A 25253-nucleotide genomic window follows, 5' to 3' on the forward strand; every position below is an offset into this window, starting at 1 on the left:
AATAGGCAACTGACCAAGGAGCAAACTAGTTGTTAGTACTAAAAGTTGAACCAACATGCCTCTAACAGTTAAAACAACATTCACATTTCTATCAAATTCAGTAGAAGAGAGCCCTTTACAAGTATTTTTCAAATGGCTCTTGCTGTATTTCCTGGAATATAGAATTAATGTTGTGAGTGAATAAAAGAATAAGTAATTTTCAGAACTTCTAAACATAAGGGAGTTCTGCTTTTTCACGAGGAAACCACATATTTGGGAATGTTTTAATTGAAACAGTAGAGCTGTTTAGTTTTCTGTTTCTTTGCAAAAAAAAAAAAAAAGTTTTAAGTTAATGTTTAAGCAATTACCTAAACTGACATCTATCTTGAAGGAAATGAAGTGCATTTTGGAAGAAGAGTAGAGGTATTAACAAGTGAGAATGATCTCTAGATCTCTTAACTTTATTAGATCTGTCTAGATCTCTTACCTCATACACAGAAACTTTGACTGCATGTAAGTAGTTTACATGTTGTGCAATCTGTAAAAAGACACTTGTTCTATGCCTGTGTAGTCTCTTGAGTTAAGTACCTGACTGAGTCTCCTGAATGGATGTAATGCTTGCTCAGAGATAGCTGGAGCACATCTGGTGGTAGACTGTCACAGAAATGGGGGAGGTTGGGGTTTGTTTGTTTCTTTGTTTGTTTCTTTGTTGTTTTTTTTTTCCCCCCAATAATGTGTAGAATTGGCTCTTGAATTGGTTTCTTTTCATCTTTCTTAAATTAGGAGTTTATTTTCCCACTACATGTGGGAAATGTGTAGGGCATAAAATTAGTAAGACTTCAGCTTCAGAAACAGTGAATGCTTGTGAGCAAGGGACTCTTTAGTCACTATCTTTAATCCTTTTTTGATTAGTAACTAGGAAAAATACTTGATTTTGTTAGGGATTCATCATCTTCTTTCTGCCTGTTCCCTGGAGGGCATGAAAATTTCTGCACCAGCTCTCAACCCCTTTGGTGAGAACTGCAATCTGTTCGTGAAGCATCTACATAAATGGATGCCTGTCAACAATCTGACACGGTTGTTGTCACGTTCTTCTCCTAAACGTTTCACAGGAAACTCCATAATTCTGTACTGGGGTGGACAGTGTTGGGCTGCACAAAGAACGTATATGGGAACTATGAGAGCCTTTCTGCTGAGGTCCCCGAGTTGCCTTGGAAAGAGAAATGTGGCATTAATCATAGAATCATAGAATTGCCTAGGTCGGAAGAGACCTTTCAGATCATCTAGTCCAACCATAAGCCTAACACTGACAAAAACCATGAGTAAACCGTATGGCTAAGCCCTAAGTCTACCCATCTTTTAAATACCTCCAGGGATGGTGACTCAACCACTTCCCTGGGTAGCCTGGGATCGATGTTAGCAGAACAGTGGTCCCAAACTCAGTGTCTTGAGTTTTGCAAGTGAGTTAATAATGACTGCCACAATTAAGCGAGAATTTAGGCAGTCCTCTTGGCCAAAAATTCTCTGCTTCTCAGTATCGTGAATTTGCAGTGTTATAACCTCTGTAGAGAAAGGAAATCCTGACTTCTAAAAATAAAATGCATTGTTATTTATTTTGAAACAGTTGTATTAATGTAAGACTATTTATTTATTTATTTTTAAACATGTTAGGATTAGGTCAACAACCTTGTTTAGGTTGGGTCAACCTGACCTGTGTTTTAGCACGTTAGGTTAGGTCAGCAAACATTGAGTGTGACTAAACTTCTCCCCACACTGTGAAGACATTGTTTAGCCCACAGTCCTGCATGTGGTGGAGTGTTATCTGTGTGCTGTCAAAGACTTCCAGGTTTTCTCAAGGTTCTTGTTGCTGTTATGGTAATCACCAAGACTTCTGTTAGAGGAAGGCTTGCAAAAATCTAACTAGTTTAGAAGGAAAAAATAGTTATCACTAAAAAAGACATAGTTCAATTTAATATGAAGAAAAAAGTCAATGAGGACTGAAAAAATTAAAAAGAACTCCCATTACTTCCTAGAATAAAGCAACAGAAACTATCCCTTACAGGAAATGTGCAAAATTGTAGTACAGCAACACACTTTTTCAACTATTGGATTACACCAATATCGGTGTTTAGAGGATGCGTTTTCCAGCTCTTCCAGATATTTATTTATCAGTTTTTCACTTGAGATATCTACTGTGCTAATCTTCCACACACATGATTATTAAAACAAACTGGTGAGAGAGTTGTCTCACTTTAGATAATCTCACCTTTCATTTTAGTTAATTTCTATTAGAAATTGTGCTTTACTACGGCAAAGAGGAAGGCCAGATACTTTCTCCATCAAATAACTATGTATATGATTAATTATTATTAATTATTGAAAGCTTCCCAGTTCATATTGGAAATACATTACAATTTAGGTGTATCAGGTCTTTGAAAATTCTGTTTCTTTAAGAGTAAAACCATTTGATTGTCACAGTAGTTGGACACATTTTTAAATACCACCAATTTTTTTTTTCAGCAGTTTGTCTTTGATCCTTGTATTGAGAACAATTGTTAGTACAGTTATGGACATACGTAGTTCAGCTTGTGTTTGCACGTGCATCGACACATGCCATTAAAATTATTGACTGATACAACGGATAATGGATTAAATGAATTACTGAATACTTAGAATTACATGTTCTAGTTAGTGAAATTTAATATGAGTCTGCAATATTTTTTCTAGTATCACTTGAAGTCTTTTTAAATGAAAACCCAGAATTTGCATAATCATTTGGCTTCAGTACAGTTATTGGTGAAATATTTTGGTGGATTTTCTTGAGATGTTTACAGTTGCTAAGGATAAAAACACTTCAATGATTGCTTCTGCTTTGATATCTGCTGGGGAAAGGTTAATGCCGAGCCTCCTTTTGCCCTGTGTTTTATAGATAATCTGCTGCCATAGTGCCTGCAACCTGGGAAGTACCAAATTATTACTTGAGATCCTGACCAGCAGTTTTTTTCATCTGAAAAAGCAATTTTTTTATATATATATATATATATACACTTAATTTTTTTCCAAGTCTTATGGGTAGATAACGGTTACGTGATATTTTCAGGAAATGAAAGAAGCACACAACTTCAGTCTGCTTATGGGTGGCTTCAAATGCTAGTAGTGTTTCCTGTTTTTTACCATAAAAGCTGCTACAATATCATATGAAACATGTTTTATATGAATGTTTAGACAGCAGGTTTCTAAGGCTCAGTGTTTAGAATAAAAGTCTTGTTATGCTTTTCCCAAATAATACACTTATATTGTGGTAATATTACAGTACATTTAAAAAGAAGCTATTGGCGTAATATGAGACCAGCATGGTTGAAAATTCAAGAGTGGGAATACTGAAAACTGACATTCAGGTCTTTGTTGTTGAAATTTTTAGAAGTGAACCTTGGGGTAATCACACCCCTTGAAGTGTGTATATACATTTTATTCCTTGTGGAGATGTGACTGATTAAAGTAGCACTAAAGTGGTATTCACAGTCTGTGAATGATCGTTGCACATACATTCAGTAAATATTAATAGTTTTAAAGCTAATAAGCTAACAAATTTAAATCACTGTTAGCCAACAGTAAACCCATTGTATTTAGAATTGTAATAAGTTTGTAATCACTACAAGCAACAGTAATGAACACTGTCTTGTTAATAGAATATTTCAATTTTTCTTTTTAAGGTGGACAAGTAAGAAATAATTTGCAGCTTGATCCAGAAACATCATCTTGCTAAAACTTCAGTCGCCTTCTGCCACCCTTGAAAGTTGATTTTAAGGGGAGATGATTTCTAAATTACAAGTTTTCCTAATCAAGCTGCCTGAAATGAATTTGACTCTACTGTGACATAATTGTTTGTCTACATGAATGCTATTTTACACTAATGACTGAAACCTTTTATCCTGCAAACTTATATGTATGTGCTTTATAAATAGTTGCGCTGATCAGTAGTAGTCAAATTGTAAGTCAACTCAGTGCAGCCTTGTAAAGGGCACAGAATCCAGATCTTCCTTGAAATTTTAAGCCTGGTAAACAGTCAGTTTATTTACTGTGAGAATTTTGTTTCTTTGTGAGAGTAATTAATTTTTTAAAAATGTCATTGTCAGTATGATGAACAACAGTATATTGCATTTCCTTTCTAGCAGAAGAGGATGTTATAGAGTAGATAATAGTTTGCTTTGAGAGTGGTAGTAGTTTATATGTGATGCAGCCTTCAAAATAGTTTTCCCGTAGTGGACTACGATATCGCTGTGGTACATTACAGGCTGTTTACCAGTAATATAGAATGGGGGAACGATACAGTGCTATTGCACTGATATAAACATAATAATGAATGGCATCTACATAGCGAGGCTGGACAACATTAACTGCTCTTACAGCAAAGCTAGTACTTGTACATCATCTTGGGATAGTTTATATTTTAATTTTTCAAAAATCTTTCTCCTATTAAATTACCTTTGATTTAGTAAATTAATGAACAAAACCTGTGGATCTGTAATGCAGTTTCCTCTGTATGATAATGACAGTTTTATCAAGAAGAGTCGTGCTATGTCATGCATTTTTTTGACCTAATATGACTGTGGATAGGCACACGCAAAATTTAGCATTGCTTGCGGACAGAGACTTGTACTTAATAAGTAAATAAATACTATAAAAATTAGTAATACACATTTAGGCATACATTTTAATCAAAACTGTCCCCATTTGTACTAGATGTTCAGCATCATGATCGTTGGGTCATACGAGGTTATCTACTTTATCCTTCTATCCCAACATAAAAAGATCAGCTCTCAGATTCCTGACATTTGTTGATTTTGTTGTGTTAAAAACCCCTCCAGTAATAGACCTTCACTTTCTTAGGCAAACAATAAGATCTTTTTTAAAATTCTTACCCTTGCAAAGCTTTCCTTGTCCCCAGTCTAATTCCCTGTATTGTACACCTTCCTGTATTTAAGATTTGCTAATCCTTAATGTTCCGTGCAGAGGAGAAACAAATTGTTCCCTTGTTATCGGCATCGGTCTTTTATGTATTTTAAGACTGCAACCATTTATGCCCGGATCCCAGACAGGGACTGTGTGTGTCTAGGCTAAAGAACCTTCCTTTTTATGACGGATATATCTAACATGATATATCTTCCTAATGGTCTTACACATCCCTCATAAATTGACCTTAAGTAACAAAGTTGAAAGTACAAGTTTGGAAAATTTATTAAAAAGTACTCTCAGCTTTTCCAGAACTTCAATGTCTATGGCAAACCATATTTTCAACTTCTTTTCAGATGTGCTGAACTTTTCATTCCTACACCAAATATATTTTGTAGTTTCAGGTGTCTTAAAAGCATGCTGTCCAGTATTTCTTGTCTTTATACTGGAAATTATCTAATAAATAACAACATCAAGACTGTGGATAGACATATTAATAAAGAAATTTTGCTAAATGCCTGATCTGGAACACAAAATTGTTTGTAAGTGATGTAAATCATGTTAGAGGGCTGATCTTGAAAATATGCAAACTAAAATACATAACTAAGCTGTGGCAGTTTAACAAGTTATTATGCTGTAAAGGTAATTTGTCCTGTTTCAGTTGTAAACTAATGTACCTTCGATTAAACCACACTGAAAGCAGTTTAAGAAGATGTATTTTATTCCACACTTGGAGTAGGCAACCAGGGTGTTGGTTGGACAGTTGTCTTAATGACTATTGATGCCTTGTTAAGCATCCAGAAATAGATTCTTTTTCTGAACCCCATGTAAACAATTTTCCACTCTTCTGATTCCTACAGAAATATTCTATTTCCTTATTATAGGAATTACAATGACCGTTTTACTCCCGGTAGTTCCACTTTATGTAGCTATTATACCAAAACAAGGGCTTTTATTAGTGTTGGGAATTTAGATCCAATGCCATTCTTGTTAATTAGTTTTTAGTTAGCTTAGCTTTAGTTAGCTTAGCTTTAGTTAGCTTTTAAGTAGCTCGACATATATGAATTTCCTGTTTTGCCCTGTATTTGGCAAAAATAAATGCTATTTATAGTGTTGCAGTACGAAGCAATGTGGCTGCTTTTTATTTACTTTTGTTTGTGCATATCAACATTATTGTTGGCAGGAATAAGCTTAGCTGAGGGAATATTTTTGTCACTGTTGCAACAGTTGGTCCTTACACAATGTTGTATTTGGAGAATCACACCATCAAAATGGCTTTCTTGGCATGAGAGTAGTTTATCTGGGGAAAACTAACTCGAACCCAGAAGATAACTCTTGTATATAATTTACCAAAAAATGTTGTGATTGAATTTATTTTTCTCTACAGAATATAATAAAGGATATCTCAAAGTACATGTTTATACATGTAATATAGCAAATACTTTTAAAGGTAGAAAAAATTGAGCTAATTTGAAAAGAGCAAATGGAATGGGAATATAAAGAGAGAACAAACAATTTAAGTCATAGTGAGTTTAGAGGGAAATGCCTGTACTATCTCTGAAATCCAGCGAAACGAGAAAATTCTTTCAGTGTTTGAAAAAGACCAGCAGTGCCCATTTTGAAAGATATTTTAAATTTTTCACTGTTTCTGTAAAAGGAAATTCTCTCTCTTATGACATGTCATAAGGCTTGCATACTGTATCAAGGTAGGAATCTGCTTAATTAAAATTATAATCCCAGTGGGATTACTTTCTCATGCGTGTTCTAAATTTAAAATGTTTGAGAAGAGTGAATTTGCCCGCTGCCAGCTCAAGGGCTGGAGTGAGGGAAGAAGAGCTTCTCCAGCCATGGAGATCCACGACGCAGGCATCGGAATGGCTCCAGCAGGCTTTTATGTTCAGCTCAGCGCTGCTGGGTTAGACGAGTCTGTAGGACACTCAGGTGTCCATTAGTGCCTGTGTCATCTCCTTTTCTATTACCTAGGCCATGATAGCACACCTATGGATGAAGAGGATAATTGCAGTTCCGATTACATCTCTCGAAATCTTTGATTCACTCACACTTAGGTTTAATGTAAAGCAAATTTCTTTAAAAGCTAGAGTAACTATTTCACATCTAAGCCACGAAATTAATTAATTCTTGAACTAGAAAAATCCTTTTGGCACTAGGTTGAATAATTTATTGTTTTAATGAGATTTGGAAACAAATTGAGAATTAAGGTCCTTCAACATCATTTTGCTTATTTTTATAGTTTTAATCCTTAATATTTACTGCATCTTAAGTATGTGATACTTGAAGTATTTACCTTCACATTTGGGACTGTGGGAGAAAATGTCATCTAGGTTATGTTGTCTTTATGCAAAATTAAGAATATTCCATGATACTTTTTTTTTTTTTTTTTTTAGGATTTTCACTGTTTCTCAGAAATTCTTCCCTTAGGTGAACATTACTGTTGTTGCTATATTTAGGAGTTGATTTCAATTATACTGGAACTCCAAGTCTCTTCTTCCTCTTCCCCTTCAGTTAAGATGATAGAGGATATTACTTTAGCATTAAAATATAGCCATAGAGTAACAGGAAGACAAAACAACACGTGGATTCGCGTTCTTGGGTAATGAAAATCAGTTTTGTCTAAATTTCCTTTCCAAAACTGTGCCGTTTTACCTTCTTCGTAAACTTTTAACATAACTTAAAGCTAATATGATTCCTTCATATAACGTGTCTTCTGGTAATTGAATAAACATTGAATGGTTTTGATGTGTAGGCACCAATAATATTGCCTGTGTATGATCAAGAATGATTCCTTGCTTCATAGGAAAAGGCACTTTTCTAAGGAGAGTATGAAGCAAGTAGAAGGTGCCTGCACAGTGGAATTGTCCAAATAGGGCAGCATTTCATTACTTCACTGGTTATTTCATGAGAAAACGTGACTTTTGGCTGGCTAACAACTCCATTAGAAGTGTGGCCTATATGACAGTTTTATTTTAAATAAACAAAAATTTGGTATCCATCTTTACTAATTTCATTCCACCTGGTGTTGCTTCTGTAAGTTTTGACTATGGTAATGCATATCTTTTACAGAACTAGGTTATTTAGTGTTCATTATTTTACAGAGGAACATGAAAATAGAAAATACCATTTTTGCTCCTCTTAACAAGAATAAACCCACGCATAACAGTTTTAGAAGGCAACAGACCAAGCTTTTAGAGAGCAGGTTTTTGGTACACATAGAGTTGGTAATCATCAGTGAGAAATATTTTGGAAACTTGAACATGACATACTAAGCCGTTTTCAGCTTTATGAACATGGTAAAGTACACCTTGCTGTTACTGTGACTCTTCATTTGACTGAGATTGTGAATATGAATGGTTAACTGATTACTAGAGAAGTTTTACAAATATATATCTCTTATATATGTAATTGTGATGCCTGTTCAGAAGTACACGTGCTGATGTTGGTGCGAACCTTCTCAAACTTTGGTAATAGATTGCCAGTTCTTTCAGTTCCTAATTAGTAGATGATAAAGGTGCTCAAGGAAATGTGGTTTTATGTGTGTAGTAACTTACGGTAGTAGGTGTCTAGTAACTTTAGTCTCAAGAAATAGGTTTTTCCCAATGAGCTATCATTTAGGCATTGCATCTTAGACAGAGCTGAAATATATTTCTTCCGGCCTCCTTTTTGTCACTAATCTGGGGAGAGATCATGGAATAATATAGACTAGAAGGGACATCCGTAGGACATCTGGTCCAAACACCTGCTCCAGGAGGGTCTAATTAGATCACCTTGCTCAGGAACTTGTCTTTGAAAAGTTATCAGCAGTGGCTAAGGGATGCGCTTATTTCTCTCTCGTTTCCTAGTAGATACCACATTGCTCACAGAGGACAAGGAAGGCAAATGATCTTACTTGCTTGGGGGGAAAACTTTTTCAGAATATAGTGATAAATATTGTCATATATGAAAATATATATGTTCTGTTTGGTACTAGTCTGAGGCATGGACTACTCTGCCCTTAAAATTAATTATATTAATTGTATTTTACAGTGTAGTAAATTCTCATGGGTTTGTATTTGCAGTTTCCTGAATGTGGTTTCTACGGAATGTACGACAAAATTCTGCTCTTCCGCCATGACCCTACGTCTGAAAACATTCTCCAGTTGGTGAAATCAGCTGCAGATATTCAAGAAGGAGACCTAGTTGAAGTTGTCTTGTCAGGTAACTAAAAAACAGTGAAAATTACTGTCAAGCTTTTGCAACCAAAAAGTTCTACAGTATTTTTGTTCCAGTTAGGATTCAAGAAAAAGAAGATTTTGTTTGTATGGACTTTCACCTATGTTGTCAAAATTTTTCGCAGACGTATACGGGCATATTATGCCTATTAATTCCTTTTATTTTTTCCTATTGCACTGTATACTTTTTAACAGCCTTTATTTTGTCCATGTTACTAGTTAAGCAACAGGTTAATAAGTCATTTGAAATATGTATAATCTACATATTATAAATCCTGCACTTGGGTCACAACAACCCCATGCAGCGCTACAGGATTGGGGCAGAGTGGCTCGAAAGCAGCCCAACAGAAAAGGACTTGGGAGTGTTGGTTGACAGCCGGCTGAATATGAGCCAGCAGTGTGCCCAGGTGGCCAAGAAGGCCAACAGCATCCTAGCCTGTATCAGGAATAGTGTGGTGAGCCGGACTAGGGAAGTGATCATCCCCCTGTACTTGGCACTGGTGAGGCCCCACCTCGAGTACTGCGTTCAGTTTTGGGCCCCTCGCTACAAGAGGGACATTGAGGTGTTGGAGCGTGTCCAGAGAAGGGCTACAAAGCTGGTGAGGGGTCTGGAGGACAAACCTTATGAGGAACGACTGAGGGAGCTGGGGTTGTTTAGCCTGGAGAAGAGGAGGCTGAGGGGAAACCTTATCACCCTCTACAACTACCTGAAAGGAGGTTGTAGAGAGATGGGGGCTGACCTCTTCTCCCTGGTGACAAGTGATAGGACGAGGGGAAACGGGTTCAAGTTACGTCAGGGGAGGTTTAGATTAGATATTAGGAAACATTTTTTCACTGAAAGGGTTATTAAACATTGGAATAGGCTGCCCAGGGAGGTGGTGGATTCACCATCCCTGGAGGTGTTTAAAAAAAGGGTAGATGGGGCACTTAGGGACATGGTTTAGAAGTGGCTCTTGTCAGGGTAGGCTAAAGGTTGGACTCGATGATCTTAAAGGTCCCTTCCAACCTCAACAATTCTATGATTCTGTGATTCTATGAAAAAATCATCCTGTGTGGCAGCACAACCCTTTTCAAAGAAGCACGTTAGAAGCAAAATGTTAAGTAACAATGAAATCAACAAAATACAACAGATATTTTAACATTTACTTAATTAACGGACTAGCTTGAAAATTAGAATTGGTCTTCATATATCTTACATGAAGTATCAACAGTTTAATATTAATTGGATGGAGTATACTTTTTTATATTAGTTGGTGCAGTCAGTTCATAATTACCTGTGGAGAAATTGTGAAGATCATTCTTGCTAACAGTGACCTAGCTCCTTTTAAAGTAAGGATTTCTAGCTTTTATGAAGCGCCATAAAAATGTCCATTGGAAATAGAGTAACTGCTTTTTCAAAGCCTTGCGTAACAGTGCCTGCCAGGGCTGGTCTCACTCCTTACATGGTTTATTTTTAAAATTGTTTAGGAAAGGAAGGGGAAAACTTAAATTCTAGGTGGGGAAGTAAATAAAATTCTAGAAATATATATTATTTATTGATGGTTGTCCGAGAGAAGTGCTAGTTGCTTCTTGTACAGGGCTATTGATTGTGTGACAGGTATAAATGATGGTGTGGAAGGTGAAAAAGTAGAACAAAAGAAAATAACTATTTAGATCCTATGAAGTACAAAAGGACTCAGAGGAGATAGGTTGAGAATATAAGTGCAAAAACAGACAATGAAAGTTATAGTCTGAAGGTGACTAGCAGGTGAAGGGTTGTAAGAAGAGGTGTAGTCTGAGTGAATCATGAGGTGAAAGACCAAATTTTGGAGGCAATGGAATAATAAATGGATTTAAGGAACATGCTTGGTCAGCAGAGTGACTATAAAGAGTGGATTACTCTAATTGAAGTAGGAAATGAGCAGAAATTATGTGACTGGAATATAGATGAAGTCTGGGGATGCCATTAGGTGTCAATAGGACTTGTCAAAACCTTAGATGTAAGAAGGGATGAGGTATGTGACTAGGAATGGTGCAAAGTTTACAAGGGTACACAGTAGAGTGAGTGCTGGAATTGTAAAGACATAAAGGTAGTATTTCATAAATAAAACATAGAAGATTCTGAAGCACTTCATTTTTTCAGTTGGAACATGCAGTTAGAGCCTCTGGAAAGATGCTTAAAAATAGGGAGATGCGTAAGTCATATAAAGGTAGAAGTTGAATCTATAGAAGAGTGTAGGATTAGTGAAGATAAAGCCAGAGTCCTAATGGATGTTGAAAAGAGTGGGGTCAAGAGTTAGGACACATAATCTAAGCCAACTGAGTTTTTTAAATACTGTTTTCTTGTATACTACCCTTTTTGATACTCTTTGATTAGAGTAGGAAGAAGTACCATAAGGAATAATGCACGTCATTCCTGTAGGTCATCATTCATCTTTTCCACATCAGGAAACAAATTTTTCCCTTTTGAAAAGATATCAGTAATCTCTATTTCATATTTCCCACAGAAAATAATCACTCCAGATCAGTAAATCAGATGTGGTGGAAAAAAATCAGGAAGGAATTTGTTGCTTTATTTGATGTACTGCTTATGTGCTTTTGAAATGGAGACCACCTATCTTCCAGTTGGCTAAAACTGGGCAAGTAGCTGTTTAAGTCTTTAAGAGCAGCACTTCATGCAGTACTTGCAAGTGATAAAGGAGAACTATGTTGTTTAAGAGAATTAGGGGATTTATGGTTTTATTTTTTAGGTGAAGCATCTCTCCACAGAAGTGGTGAAGCATAAGCAACTCTGCAATATTTAGAGGAAAGATATTAAACCAGCACTGTGTCAACCTGTGGCTGGTACCTACAATTGCCAAGGATCTGTATATTTTTTTCCTCTTGCCCTCCAAATTAGCGTATACATTGATGGCTGAAGGCCTGGAATTTTTAATATCGCAAAGTACTGTTGTATCGTGTTCTAGTAACCAAATTTTAGCTAAAGGTAAATCCTCAGAGTGCACTATTATACGCTCCCTAATACTTCTGTTATACAGTTGTTGACAGTATTGATGAACTGTATCATTTTATGTGGTTCTAATTATGATGAACACGTGAAAGAAATTTATATGTGTTTATTATCTTCTTGTTATTGATTTATAGCATTTCTGTGATGGACTGTTTTTCTTTTGCAATTCACCAAGTGCATCGACTGTATAAAAAATTGTGCAACTGTAGCAGTGTGTCATGATGGGATAAAAAAAATAAAAAGAAAATAGAGAATTTAGGGCATCCAAATCTTTTAGAAAGTCATTTTAATGCAGGAAATTCACAGATTAAGAAAATTGTTGTATCTTGAATGAATTGAATAAATAATCCAAAAATTATATGGGGCTTCATGTAGAACGACTGGTGAAGCATCTAGTTCACATAGTTCTGGAGTTGAGGTCTTTTTTTGTCTCCCCAGTTACAATGGTGTGAGTTCAGCAAGAAGTATCATTTCATTCCTCATACATCTTCATGTGACTTACCTTTGTAGGTTACAAATGCCTCTTTGCTAGTACAGTTGCACACAGGGAGTTTTAAAGTGATGTAGTTAATTGATGCAAGCTGCTTCTTAGACCCACTGTGGTGATTTTTTAATAAAACACTGAAATCAGCTATTAAAAAACAAACAAACAAACAAAAAAACCCAACCAAAATCAAACACAAACAAACCAAACAAAAAGCTCCAGACAAAACCAGTTGTTACCTACCTAGCCATGTAAAGAGATCTTATTATGAAACCTTGGCAACAACATGAGGTTTGCCAGAGGAGGAGGAGTGGAGACCCCTCAGTCATCAGTTGGTGATACCTCAAGGAGTTTAACAGCTGAAAACCGAGAAAAGGGGTGGGTCAGGTGTTTGCACCTTTTCAGTTGCACTGTCATACCAGATTCCTCAGTGTGATTTCCTGAAGCTGGAATCCCAGCTTTCATCAACTTGTGTCTGCTTTCAATCTTCGTCCTGTCCTACTGCAGGAGTTCCCAGTGAAGAATAATTGCTAAGACGTGTTTTCTATATTGACATGCTGTATTATCAGCTCCTAAACACTACAGCAAAAGTAGAAGATCAGCCACACAGTACCTTTTCTAATAGTAAAGCATTGGGAATGGTTTCCTTCCCCAGTTGCACAGGAACTTTAACATTGCAGAAATTGCTGGATTTAGTTCGACTCATCTGTTTTTCACTGGACAGCACTGCGCTCAGAAGACTTCCTTTCTCTCTAAATGCAGAGGACAGCAAATGAAGCTTGTAATACGTCATGGCATGACTGATGGTTAGACTTTTACAAATGAAAGCCTTCAGTCAGGTCTCAAGTCGTACAAGAAATTAAATGCATTTCCTCCATAAACGCTCAAGAGCATCAGTGTCCTCCCATAGATAAGCCTTAACTAAAAGCAGCAATTCATTTCCGCAGTGTTAAAACTCCTGCGTCATGGAGGGAATGAAAGTATGCCCAGTTCTGCAACACCGGAGAACAGAAAAAAACTGTATAAACAGTCTGTAATATTCAGGGAAGTATTCGAACTAATGCAGGCAGTTTTTTATTGACATATATTCAGACATAGTTTCAAATTATTATAGATTTTGGCAATAGTGCGTCACAAATTAACGGAAGGTGGGTTATCGCTCCTTTTTAATTAAAAAGAAAAAGGCTACCTAAATACAGAGCCATAAGATTATTTTTTTTTCATGATGCTTAATAATTTAGAAATGCCTTGAAAAATTATTTTGAAGGGAGGAAAAACCCATCTGAAAACAGGAGAGATTGGCCTTGAGCCAATCACGGTTGGTGATATTGAGCATTTGAGCAGTGGGGAGGACAAAAAAAAAAGCAATATATGTTCAGATGCTAACATTGAACTGGCTGAAGTGTTTTATTTTTAGCTTACATTACAAATATCTGAACAGAATATACATTCTAAAGGTCTGTAAATTCAAGGTATATTACAGCAATTGTTTTTCAATGGTATGTCTGAAAGAGGCAGTAGAACAAAGTGTTACTGCTACAGCTTTGCTGCTGAAAACTCCACGTGCTGTGGGTAAGCATCCCCTGAGGCACTGATATCTGATGTCAAATGCTATACTGATCTGCTGCATTCATTTTTTATTGCACATGTCGATACTGGTCAGGGTAGACAAAGCTGAACTGTCAGTGCTAGTGCTATGGGGTTATACAATGAGTTCCTATCCAAACACTATGTGTTTTCTAATTTTCATTGTAGTTTACTTAATTACAAGGTCTTTTATAAAGGCTGGACAACCTGTGATGAATATTTTTTTTTCTTACCGTACTGTTCTTGACAGTTTAAGGAATAATAAATTTGATCATCTTCTGGTTTAGAGCTCCTATTACAGGTCCTCGAAAAATAAGAAAATTTATCTAGAAAAATTTATAGTTGAGAGGAGTTGCTCATTGTAGCTGAAGCACTTTAGTCCATTTTAGGGAAGAAAATTGTACCTGCAGATGTCATACAATATAAGTGAAACAGTTTGTGGTAGAGCTAGAGGTTTCTGGTGAAACACAAGAAATCTAATCAGCTCAGAATGGAGCACCTGCTCTGCTTTTATATTCATAAGGAACACTATTACTTCCATTTTGCATTGGTGCGTTATGCAGTAGGATTTTAATGGAGTGTAAGAATTGCGTAACTCGCTGAACAAATGTTGTGTGTCTGTCTGCCGACTGCTCCAGAGGAGATAAGCACAGGCGATTGCAGTCAGCCAGAGGAATTGCCGTTCAGTGCCAATATAGATTCTGGTATTTTGGAACTGGAAAGTCGGGCGTTATTATGAGAGTGGAAGCAAAAGGGTGTGCTGAGTTACAGATTCAGTCAATCGCACATTAAAAGAGGAAAAGGGAACTTTCATTATGAGCATTAGTAGCCCTCATAAATACAGTTTTATTTTCACCTCTTACACGGTTTCTTCCTTTTATGTAGTCTTTTAAATATTACCTGTTTTAATACTTTATTTCCATTGACTACATGGGATTGTGATAGTGCTTGTATAGGAGATACAGGGGTATGTCAGAAATGTATTACTTAAAACCACAAATTTGTATGTTGAACCCAGTTGACTTATTAGCCTATACTCCTGGGCGTTCATTGAACACTGTCACTAATACCATTCTGTCAGTAACGTATCGCTTGCCATGTTGCCGTTTTCTTAGCTGTGCATATTCTATTTCGTTTCTTCTTCAAAATATTAGAAGAAACGGTCTCCTGATGCGCAGAAGAGTAAAGTCCTTTACTAGTGCCGTGGAAATCTCCACTAAGGAGTTCAATGAACCTGACATTTACTTGGTTAAATTGCATTTCAGATTGCCACAGGATCTGAATCTTTGGAGAAAGGATTTTTATCATGTTCTATTCGTAGGAAGGGTTCCCTTTGATTAGAATACTCTCAAAAATTAGCAGGCAGCCCAAACCAGGAAGCAAGGTACAGAAGTTGCAGTCAAAGCTATAATCAAAGGCGGCTTGAAATGAGCAGCCAGTCAGTCGTAAACACTGAAAGGAAGAGGAACCGAAAGTTGCATCTTTGAAGGTCTCTCTCTAAGATGCAGTCTTAACTGTTTGCTCAGGAAAAGGAAGTAAATTTTATGTAAGGTGAGCTTAAGTTGAAAAGTGTTCTTCCGTCTTGATGTGATTAAGACGGGCTACAAGCTTCAACTGGATCTGTGCAAAGGTAAGTTTCATGTTCCACTCATGAAATGAAGGATGCCAATGCGAATCACCAAAAAAATATAATATAAAATTCACAGTAGATTTGAACATGTGCTTGCTCTGATAAGCTAGCTTCTTTAAGCTTAACTTATAGTTTTTGAAGCTGTTTGTTATTCTTTTGACTAGCCTTTAAAAATTATTTATTTCAACTGCTATTAGTTAACACCAATGTAGAGATACTAAGAATCGAGAGGTACAGTCCTTCATACGCTGACTCTGTAGAACAAGCTGACAAATGAGAGTTGCTGTGGCTCTATACTTCTGTACTCTGACTCTTTTTGTCTTCTGTTTTTTGAGGCCTTGAAGGAAACAATTACTTTGGATACCTCCAGGTTTTTGTTCTTGACAACATAATTCATGTCCTATGCTCTACCTTGTTCATGAAAGTTTATTAAAAACTTCTATGTAAATTTGCTAAGTCTTTTTATGTTATATAGAGCAAAAAGCAATTTTATATTTAGAGTTTTAATATGAGTTTGCTTATAAAAATTCTGTCTATTTTGGGCAAAATTACATTGGGATGCAAGAGATCTTTCCCAGCCACTGGAAGGCAGATGATGAAATGTAAGCATCTTGTGCAAATTAGTGGAATGTACTTCATCTGCTTGCTGTGAACAGTTGTGCTCAGCTTGGCAGGATTCCTGAAGCAAGAAAGTCAAATAGCAGCTATTTTGCGTTCTCTTGCTGAGCTGATGAGGGTGGGAATTGATCCACTGCTTTTGTTAAGAGGCTGTTTCTGTTTTAATATCACATAGACAGTACACCATCTGATCATTAGATGCTGACATTTTATTTGGATTCAGTGCAGCTTATACTGTCTTGTATATGATAAAATATATTGAACTGAGTAAAAGCCTTGGATAACTACGCAGTTATAGTAAATGCTATATATCAACATATAATTGGATTGTAATGTTAGCTTGACTGCCCGCTCCTTCAGACTTCCAGCTCCTGATGATGTTGTATCTTTGAACATCATTTTATAGTGCTTACGTAGTTGTTCATAGTTTGTGACTTTGCTTTGTTGTGATTGAAAAACATCATTCTCTTGGTGTCTTCATGGCTACCTTAACACCCTCTTTTTCTGGTGTCTTTAAGAAATACTCCTGTCTTTTCTCTACCCTGTCCAAGATGATACCTTTTAAAATTATTCTTCCTCTATGTCCTTTGAATTGTTTCTAGCTGTCATCTTTTTTCTTATTTCTGTAGAAGTAAGGCTCACTGCTGATTAGGTTAGTGGCTTGATTTTGTATCCCTTGCTGTTCATTTGCCTACGTCGTTCTTGCATCATGAATTTCAGATAGATGACTTTGTGTTTGAAGTTCTTAAGATTTTAAAATTCTTTCCTTCTTTGTTTATGTTTTGTCTGATTGATTGTCTTTTCTTCAGCTCGTAAGTGTTAAAATGTTGTTACCTTCTGGATACAGACTTCAAGATTCGTATTTGTAATCTTTTTGAACTCCTCGCCTGTCCTTGCCCTTCCATTCCTTTCTTTCTGCTGCAGGAGGGAGTAGGTAAAACTAGGATGAAAAAAATAAATATCCTATCTCAACATCATCACTTCCTTATATTCTCTGGCTGCATCATCAACAGTACACACTGAGTAAAATGATATGCGACAGGAAAATGTTAGTAGGGAAGCAGGTAATGTGCCAACTTTGCTTCTAGTGCTCTTACAGAAATACAGGCCATGCTAGTTATTCTTCCTTGTGTCTTTCTATATGTTTTTTGTATTTAATTATTATTTCAGCAGATGAAAATCTGAAATAATTGCAAGATTTTGTGAATGTGGATTTGCAAGAAAGCAAGCAGTGTATTTCTTCATAGGAACAAAATTACCTTCATGCTTTTAAGCTTTTTGAACATGAGTAATTTCTCTCATGTCAATATTTTAGATGTCATTTTAAAGCTTGATTAATTGGTAATCATAAACAAAGTCATCTTGTATTTATAAAAAATTAAATCACATTTTGGGAAGAAGTCTATTGGTAAGGAAGATGAGTTTTCTCATGTGTACAAATACACACACATCCTTCTCTCAGGGCAGGACCTGTTTATGAGGTCTCACTGTTCCACCTCTAGCTAATAGATTGGACCTCTTACATTGTACACCTTTAATTGTCCAGTTTTCAGAGATAATACATTTTAAGTTTAGTGGTGTGCTATTTAATGAAAATATCAAGTTTTCTGTTCAGTTGTGATAGTGTACTTGGTTTTCCAGAAGTCCTACAAACACTTTCTTTTCCAAAGGCTCCTAAAGAAACTATGCTTTCATGAAAGAGGAGAATAGATGCTCAAATGGATAGATAACTATTTATGACTTAGGAAACAAAGAGCAGAAATATATGCTGTTTTCACAGTGGAAGCAGGTCACTAGCAGAGGTTCCTACGTCTGTGCTGTTAAATATATTCATAAATGATCTGGAAAGCATGATCAGTAAAGTGTCAGTGTCACCAGAGATGAAATTCAGTATAGATCAATATAAAGTGTCAGGGGAATTTCTTGCTTTTTTTTGTACGTAACAAGGGGCTTAGAGTTAGCTGATACTACCAAAAATAGAGAAGTTCAAGTTATAATACGAAAATCTTATCTTAGTGCTCAATACCAGTCAAGAAAAGCAAGTTACAGGTCTTGGAATTCTTAGGAAAGGAATACAGACAAAACAGCAAACGCTTGTAATGTCACTGCCCTTGTGTCATCTGTCTTGGTCACCTCCTCTCTGCTTCAGCGAATGCTTCATCTCCAAAGCGTGGGCATCTGAGGTGGTGGTCTGGGGAAATATCGCCAGATGCTGATGCTGCTTTAGGAACTTCTCTTTGAAAGGCAGGATTCCAGGCTTCGTAGATTATGCCTATCAGCTTCTGAGGTAGATCTAATTAATTCTTAATGTTCATTTTATGTTATATATTAGGTAAGTATGTTAAATCCTCTGAACTACAAACCCCCTTATTTTCCTTAAAATATCTTATTTTCACTTGGATGAGGCATTTTTCCCCCCTTTCTTATTCATTTTTACTGATTTTTTTTTTTAACATATTACGCATTACATTTATCCTTCTTTGAAAGGTTTGAGATACTCTCATTTTGACTGAGTCTAACACAACCCACTTAGTAACAGTAGCTCAGTAGATTATTCAAGTGTTATACTTCAGGCCCTACTTCAGCTGACCGTTTCTCAAATGACTTGAGGTGGTGAATGAAACTTGGAGTCTGTAGTACATTGTCCTATATTTTAATGGATATTTCTATGTTCATTTGGACTTTTAATGTGGTGTTTTCATCTGCTTAGCATTCTGAATCAATATGAAATGCTTATAATTAGAAAGGCATTGATGGAGAAAACAGAAGTGCATGTTTATAGAAAACATATTTCCATCAAATGATGAATCAACTCTGTTTACTGTTTTACAAATCTATTTAATCTACTTAGTCTTTCCTTACTCTGTGGTGTGTGAAACTTGGACATGGCTATGAATTATTTCACAGGATGTGTCTTTAATAGCACTTGAGCTTTTCTTAAAGGTAGAGTGACAAAGTCCTATAGATCAATGGTCTCCGAAGTTTTTTATTGTGCAGCCTATCACTAAAAATTTTTTGAGCATACACCCCTAATATATGTATCTTTATTTATTTATAACTTACATTTGTTGCTGATGTTCTAATATTTTTGTCCTGCACCCTAATGGATTGTCTCGTGCACACTTGGGAGTGTGGGCACCCCACTTTGGAGACCACTGCTATAGGTTCACTTAAAGATGTATTTTAGAAAAATAATTGTTCACCTCTTCAAAAAATTTAAATATTTTTTTGATTATGTGAATAAGGAAACTTCAATTAAATTTTCTTTCTCATTTTCTCAATTTTTCATATTCTTTCAGTTGTTTCTGCTACTAACACAGATTGTAATCATAAAACTGCCAAAACTTGAAGATTTCTCTTTTCCTGATCAGACTCCATCCTCTTCCATCAACTAACTACCTCTCCCACTTCATTTTCACTAGCTACAACATGTAATGAGGAACAAGCCTTGCTTAGGCTAAGCAGAAAACTCTTTGATTTGTCATAAAGGTTTTTATTTGATATGTTTGTTTGACACTTTCTTTGGCCAATATGTGCTTGACCAAACGTTTGTATTATTGTGTTTGTTAATTGACAGTAGTGAGTCTTGAATGCAGAGTAGCTGTAGATGATTCCGAGAGTAGCATAATTGAAAAATAAATTGGAACGCTTGGAATAACTTGCCTATCAGACGAGTTGTGTTGTTAACCTGTCAACAGTGTATTCTACACTGCTAGGATATATGCCAGGAAAAAAAAAATCTACTGTTTGGAGAATCTCCCTACTTTTTCAGTCTCTCTGAATTCATGGTCTCAATAACTCATTGCTCCAGTAGGTTTCGAGTTAAATAATGGCTTACGTAAAAAAATATGTCTTTCAATATCACTGTTAAACTCATCAAATTTACTTTAATTGGCTGACAGCTGGCTTTGGTATTTTGAGAGAGCAAATAGCAATACAGAGTCTCATGTTTATTTCCAATAGATGAAGTTTGCAACCCTTTGTGGTAAGATACACATCTTCTTTTAGGAAGTGCTTGAGGCTTGTAGCTAAAGCAGGTCTGAGCACAAACAAGCAAACCTCCTTCCCTTGGGGAATATAACAATTTGAAACGGAAACTAAGGAGGAAGAGTCTCAGGAACTGCCACAGGTTGCAGTCTGCTGGTTTTTATATCTGGATGGTAGTGTGACTCAAGCCTGGAGACAATGTCATTCTAACTGAATTCTGGCTCACTCTGGCTCTTAAAGAGGCCCCAAGAACGTTTCTCTTAACCTAATTAAGGTGTAACTTGTTTTCAAAAAGAAGTTTGGAGAACTTGCCTGCTTTGTAGGACATGAAGACTCCTGTCACTGTAGTTTGTTGGTGCAGAAGGTTATACTACAGAGGTTACGTTTGTTTCCTGGTTTGGTTTTTTGGCTTCTTCCTCTTCTTGAATTCAGCAAACTCTTACTCATTTCCTCTTCAGATGAAAGAATTCCAGTCTTAATCTCTCCTTGTATGGAAGTTTCTTCCATGCCTCCAGTGTTTTTTCTCATCCATCAGTTCTTCTCTCTTACCATACTTCTTTTTGGGTTGGTCTCACAGAAACTGAACACAGAATGTCAAGTGAGGAATATTAGTATCACCATTTCATGATGTTAATTTCAATCCCATTTATTTATGTGCATGGTTGAAATCCTGGGTAAACTTATTAAGTCAATAGAACACTTTTGTTAGCTTCAGTGGAGCAGTGATACATTCGCTAAACATTTTACTTATCTTTGACCTTTAGATCTACTTGGCCAGGGACTGGAGATGTTTCCATGATGAGTCATTCTTGAATTGTTGTAATCCATTTTAAAAAAATCAACCACAGTTCAGAGCCATAACTAATTTATTTCTTCCAGGTTATGTCGTCTTGGGCATTTCATGTGCAAATTGTGCATTTCCTTAGCATTTTTAGGTTCCCTTCTCCCTTTTCTAGTGTTATCCTAGAAAGATTAGAGTGGGGCTGAGAAAACACAATGGTTGTATACAGTCATGCTTCTGTTAATTGTCTCTGATGTTCCCATATAAAAGATCTGAGACCTGAAGAAAGCATTATGTGTCAGGCAGACGCTAAAGCATATTCCAGAAGTAGTCGTATATTTCCAGGATTACTTGTTTCATCACTTTCATAGGCTCATAGATTTGGGTTTTGGGTTGGAAGGGACCTTAAAGATCATCTAGTTCCAACCCCCCAGCCACGGGCAGGGGCACCTCCCACTAGACCAGGTTGCTCAAAGCCCCATCCAGCCTGAGGTGAGGCTGACTGGTCTGTAGTTCCCCGAGTCCTCCTTCTTGCCCTTCTTGAAGGTAGAAGTGACATTTGCTTTCCTCCAGTCTTTGGGCACTTCTCCCAGTCTTGATGATTGTTCAAAGATTGTGGAAAGTGGCCTTGCAATGACATCAGCCAGATCCCTCATCAGTTCTGGGTGCATCCCATCAGGGGCCATGGGCATCCGATGATGCCATGCAAACACCTCACAGACACACACACCCCCACCTGTGTATATTCTGTGTATAATGATATATATTTATGAATTCTTAGCATAATTTTAAGAGATATTTAAACTTTTGCAGATTGTTCACATTGAAGAGTGTTAAAAATAGTTTAATGTACACAGAGGTTCCTTAGTGAATTCAGCATAACATTGTATTTTTACTTCCATTACACTTTTGGCCATCAGCATTTATTCGCCATATAACAAACCATTTTCTTAACCTTTTATGAAAGAAACTTGAAGGAATTCATTAAGTTTTACAAGTACTGCTAATTCTTCTTGAACACCTCTAATTTTTGTGGTGCAAATTCTCACGGTGACTATGTAATCCATCACTTGATTTATTTTTTTTTGGGAAGCCTTGGAAAAGATCTGTGAAGAACTTACAAAACAAAGTCAGAGGAAATAAAGATGTGAAAGACACATAGTGTTTACTTTGTGATCAGTTAATTTAATTCAGATCAATGTGAGCACAGAAAAGAAGCAAGAGGCTTTATTTTTAATTTGGACCTGCCTCTTATTGCCAGTAGTCAGAGTTAGTTTTGAACACTGCATCAATAGCTCCAGTAAACTTGTAGAGTATTTAATTTTGTTTTCCTATGCTAAATTAATACCTCTGCAGTGTAATTTTATGATTAACAGGGCCTGAATCCGTGAATGAAGGTATTGCTGTTTTTTCTACTTTGGTGAAAAATGGGTAAATTCATAAAGAAAGAATTCTATGCTGGGATTTCAAATTAATATAAAACCTACTGTGCTGTACAGTTTGTAGGTTTGAAACTGTGGAATCATTGTCAAATTAATAAAAGTACATTAAAATTGAACTTTAAAAAAACAGAATGTACAGATGAATCAAGCGTGTTGACTCATAAATGTTAATCTTTTATTAAAACTCTCCATAACAGTCTGAGCTAGCACTGGACAAATAATTGCAAATGGTTTATTATCTCCTACGGTTTATTGCTTAAATCATGGGTGAGACAATGTAAACAACAACCCATAGTGAATCTGGATAGTGGAGTTTATTTAAGAACCAAGGAGATCAGAGCTCTTACCTTACCTGAATGCTTCCCAAGCTGGCTCATTTGCTCACTTCACAGCCTTACATTTGTTAGCTCCCCACTGTCCTGCCCAGTAAGGAGATGGCTGCTGGCCTGGGAATCATAGAATCATAGAATGGTTCGGGTTGGAAGAGACCTTAAAGATCATCTAGTTCCAACCCTGCTGCCCTGGGCAGGGACACCTCCTACTAGACCAGGTTGCTCACAGCCTCATCCAGCCTGGCCTTGAACACCTCCAGGGATGGGGCATCCACAACTTCCCTGGGCAACCTGTTCCAGTGTCTCACCACCCTAATAGTGAAAAATTTCTTCCTAATCTAAATCTACCTTCTTTCAGTTTGAAGCCATTATCCCTCATCCTACCACTACATGCCCTTGTAACAAGTCCCTCTCCAGCTTTCCTGTAGGCCCCCTTCAGGTAGTGGAAAGCTGCTATAAGGTCTCCCTGGAGCCTTTTCTTCTCCAGGCTGAACAATCCAAACTTTCTCAGCCTGCCTTCATAGGAGAGGTGCTCCAGCCCTCTGATCATCTTCGTGGCCCTCCTCTGGACCCTCTCCAACAGATTCATGTCCATCTTATGTTGGTGGCTCCAGAACTGAATTGCTGGGCACAAAGTCATGTTTGTTCCTGCTGTGCCACTGCTTGCAGCCTCCAGTCATGGGCGTCATTGACCAAAATGCATGGACGTCCCCTGGCCTCCATCTCTCTGATCTCTGGGTTCTTCCCCCCACTTCCAGCATGTTACTTCTAAGCAGGATCTTCACCTTCATCTTTCCAGCCCCCCTTCTTCTGTCTGAGATGACTGCTGCTTTTTGGGGGTCTTTCTTTTCCACCTCCTCTTCTTTCTAGACCCCCAAGCTCACGGTGTTTCCAATCTAAATCGTCCATGTGCAGAAGCACAACGTGTGATTGGCCTTGTGGTTCAGTTTCCTGTCTCTCTGTCACTGGAGGATTGAGGGCATGCCACTTTTGCTTAGTCTGGGTGTTACGAAAAATTGCAACTAGCCTGTACCATTTGCAGTTAGGAAGTAGCAGGCTTCTGCTTGAGAGTTCAGAATTCAGTTCTGAAAATTTATCTCCACCTCCATCCCTGCCTTCTACAGAGATTTACCTGCCAACTGTTAGCATTCATCATTTAAGCTATTTTTCACCTAAGACATTGGGATAAATCAATAACAGGTAAGGAAACCAAAACAAAACTTACTGAAATGGAAAGATTTTCCTGCAGGTAAAATTTAGAGTGCTGTAATATTCACATACATATCCAAAAAGCTCATTAAATCCAAATTTGCCATATCTAAGTTTCCTTATTTCAGAGCAGAAAAAAGAGACAGAGTGATTATAAATCTGTACATGTCTAGATTTTAGGAAGTTGTAATTTCTATTACGTATAAGGTCCTGATAATCTTAATGTGATTTTTAAATCACATTTCAAGATGGAGATCAGAGATCAAATCTTTGGTTTGTATGAACTGCCCTAGTTCTGATGACTGATGGAACTCTGAAAACTCAGGCTGATTTTAATTACCAGGATGGAACAGTGAAAAGAATAAAATGTTTTCCTTTCTCTTAGCTCAGTAAAATTGTGTATACGCTCATTAATTGTTATGGTTTAATCAGTGCTTGAAGAGGAATAATGTATACGGTATGTTATATTTATTTTTTAAGTGATGAATGCCAGTAGTTCTTCTAGGGAAGGGCTCAGTTACGAGTGCCTGCGGGAAGTCATCGGGATACATTACTCTTAAAGGCATTCCAAATGGGAGAGGGTAGCAGGAGAATGTCTGCAAGATGCCGCTGATCGTGTGGTTGGTGGTTTCTTATGCTACGAGAGGCATGGATGCTAGCTGACAGCTCCCATTACGTGAAGCTCTGTTGCTCGTAATAGCAGGATTTCACCTCTGCTAATAGTTCAAAGCCCTTTTGGACTTGGAACTCAAAACAATCAGTAAATTATTTGCCTCTTTCTGAAAGCAGGACCTTGCCTCTGTGAGTTGCAATGGCTTCTTGTTCTCATTTCCAGCTGTGCTGACTGATAGATCTGCTCCTGAGCCCAGAACAAGGAGTACTAGCCATTAACAGCCAAGTCATTAACAGACTTGATGAAATAGTCTTGTCAAAACTGTTGTAGTTTCAATGTCTGTGTTTTGGTGATACTAGGAATGCTTAAATAGATGATGACAAGTTAGCCTGAGAGTTAGCAGTGTAACAGTATAATATTAAG

General features: G+C 36.9%; 1 protein-coding gene across 2 annotated transcripts in view; it reads left to right on the forward strand.

Moving 5' to 3' along the window:
* Positions 1–25253, forward strand: part of PRKD1 (protein kinase D1) — a 135380-nt gene that overhangs the window by 59525 nt on the left and 50602 nt on the right. For both annotated transcript variants that reach the window (XM_054198673.1, XM_054198674.1), the window contains exon 2: positions 9006–9144. In XM_054198673.1, coding sequence (XP_054054648.1) covers positions 9006–9144 — 139 coding nt within the window. The remainder of the gene's footprint in view (positions 1–9005; positions 9145–25253) is intronic.

Source organism: Rissa tridactyla, chromosome 4, assembly GCF_028500815.1.
Source record: "Rissa tridactyla isolate bRisTri1 chromosome 4, bRisTri1.patW.cur.20221130, whole genome shotgun sequence".
Taxonomy (NCBI): Eukaryota; Metazoa; Chordata; class Aves; order Charadriiformes; family Laridae; genus Rissa; species Rissa tridactyla.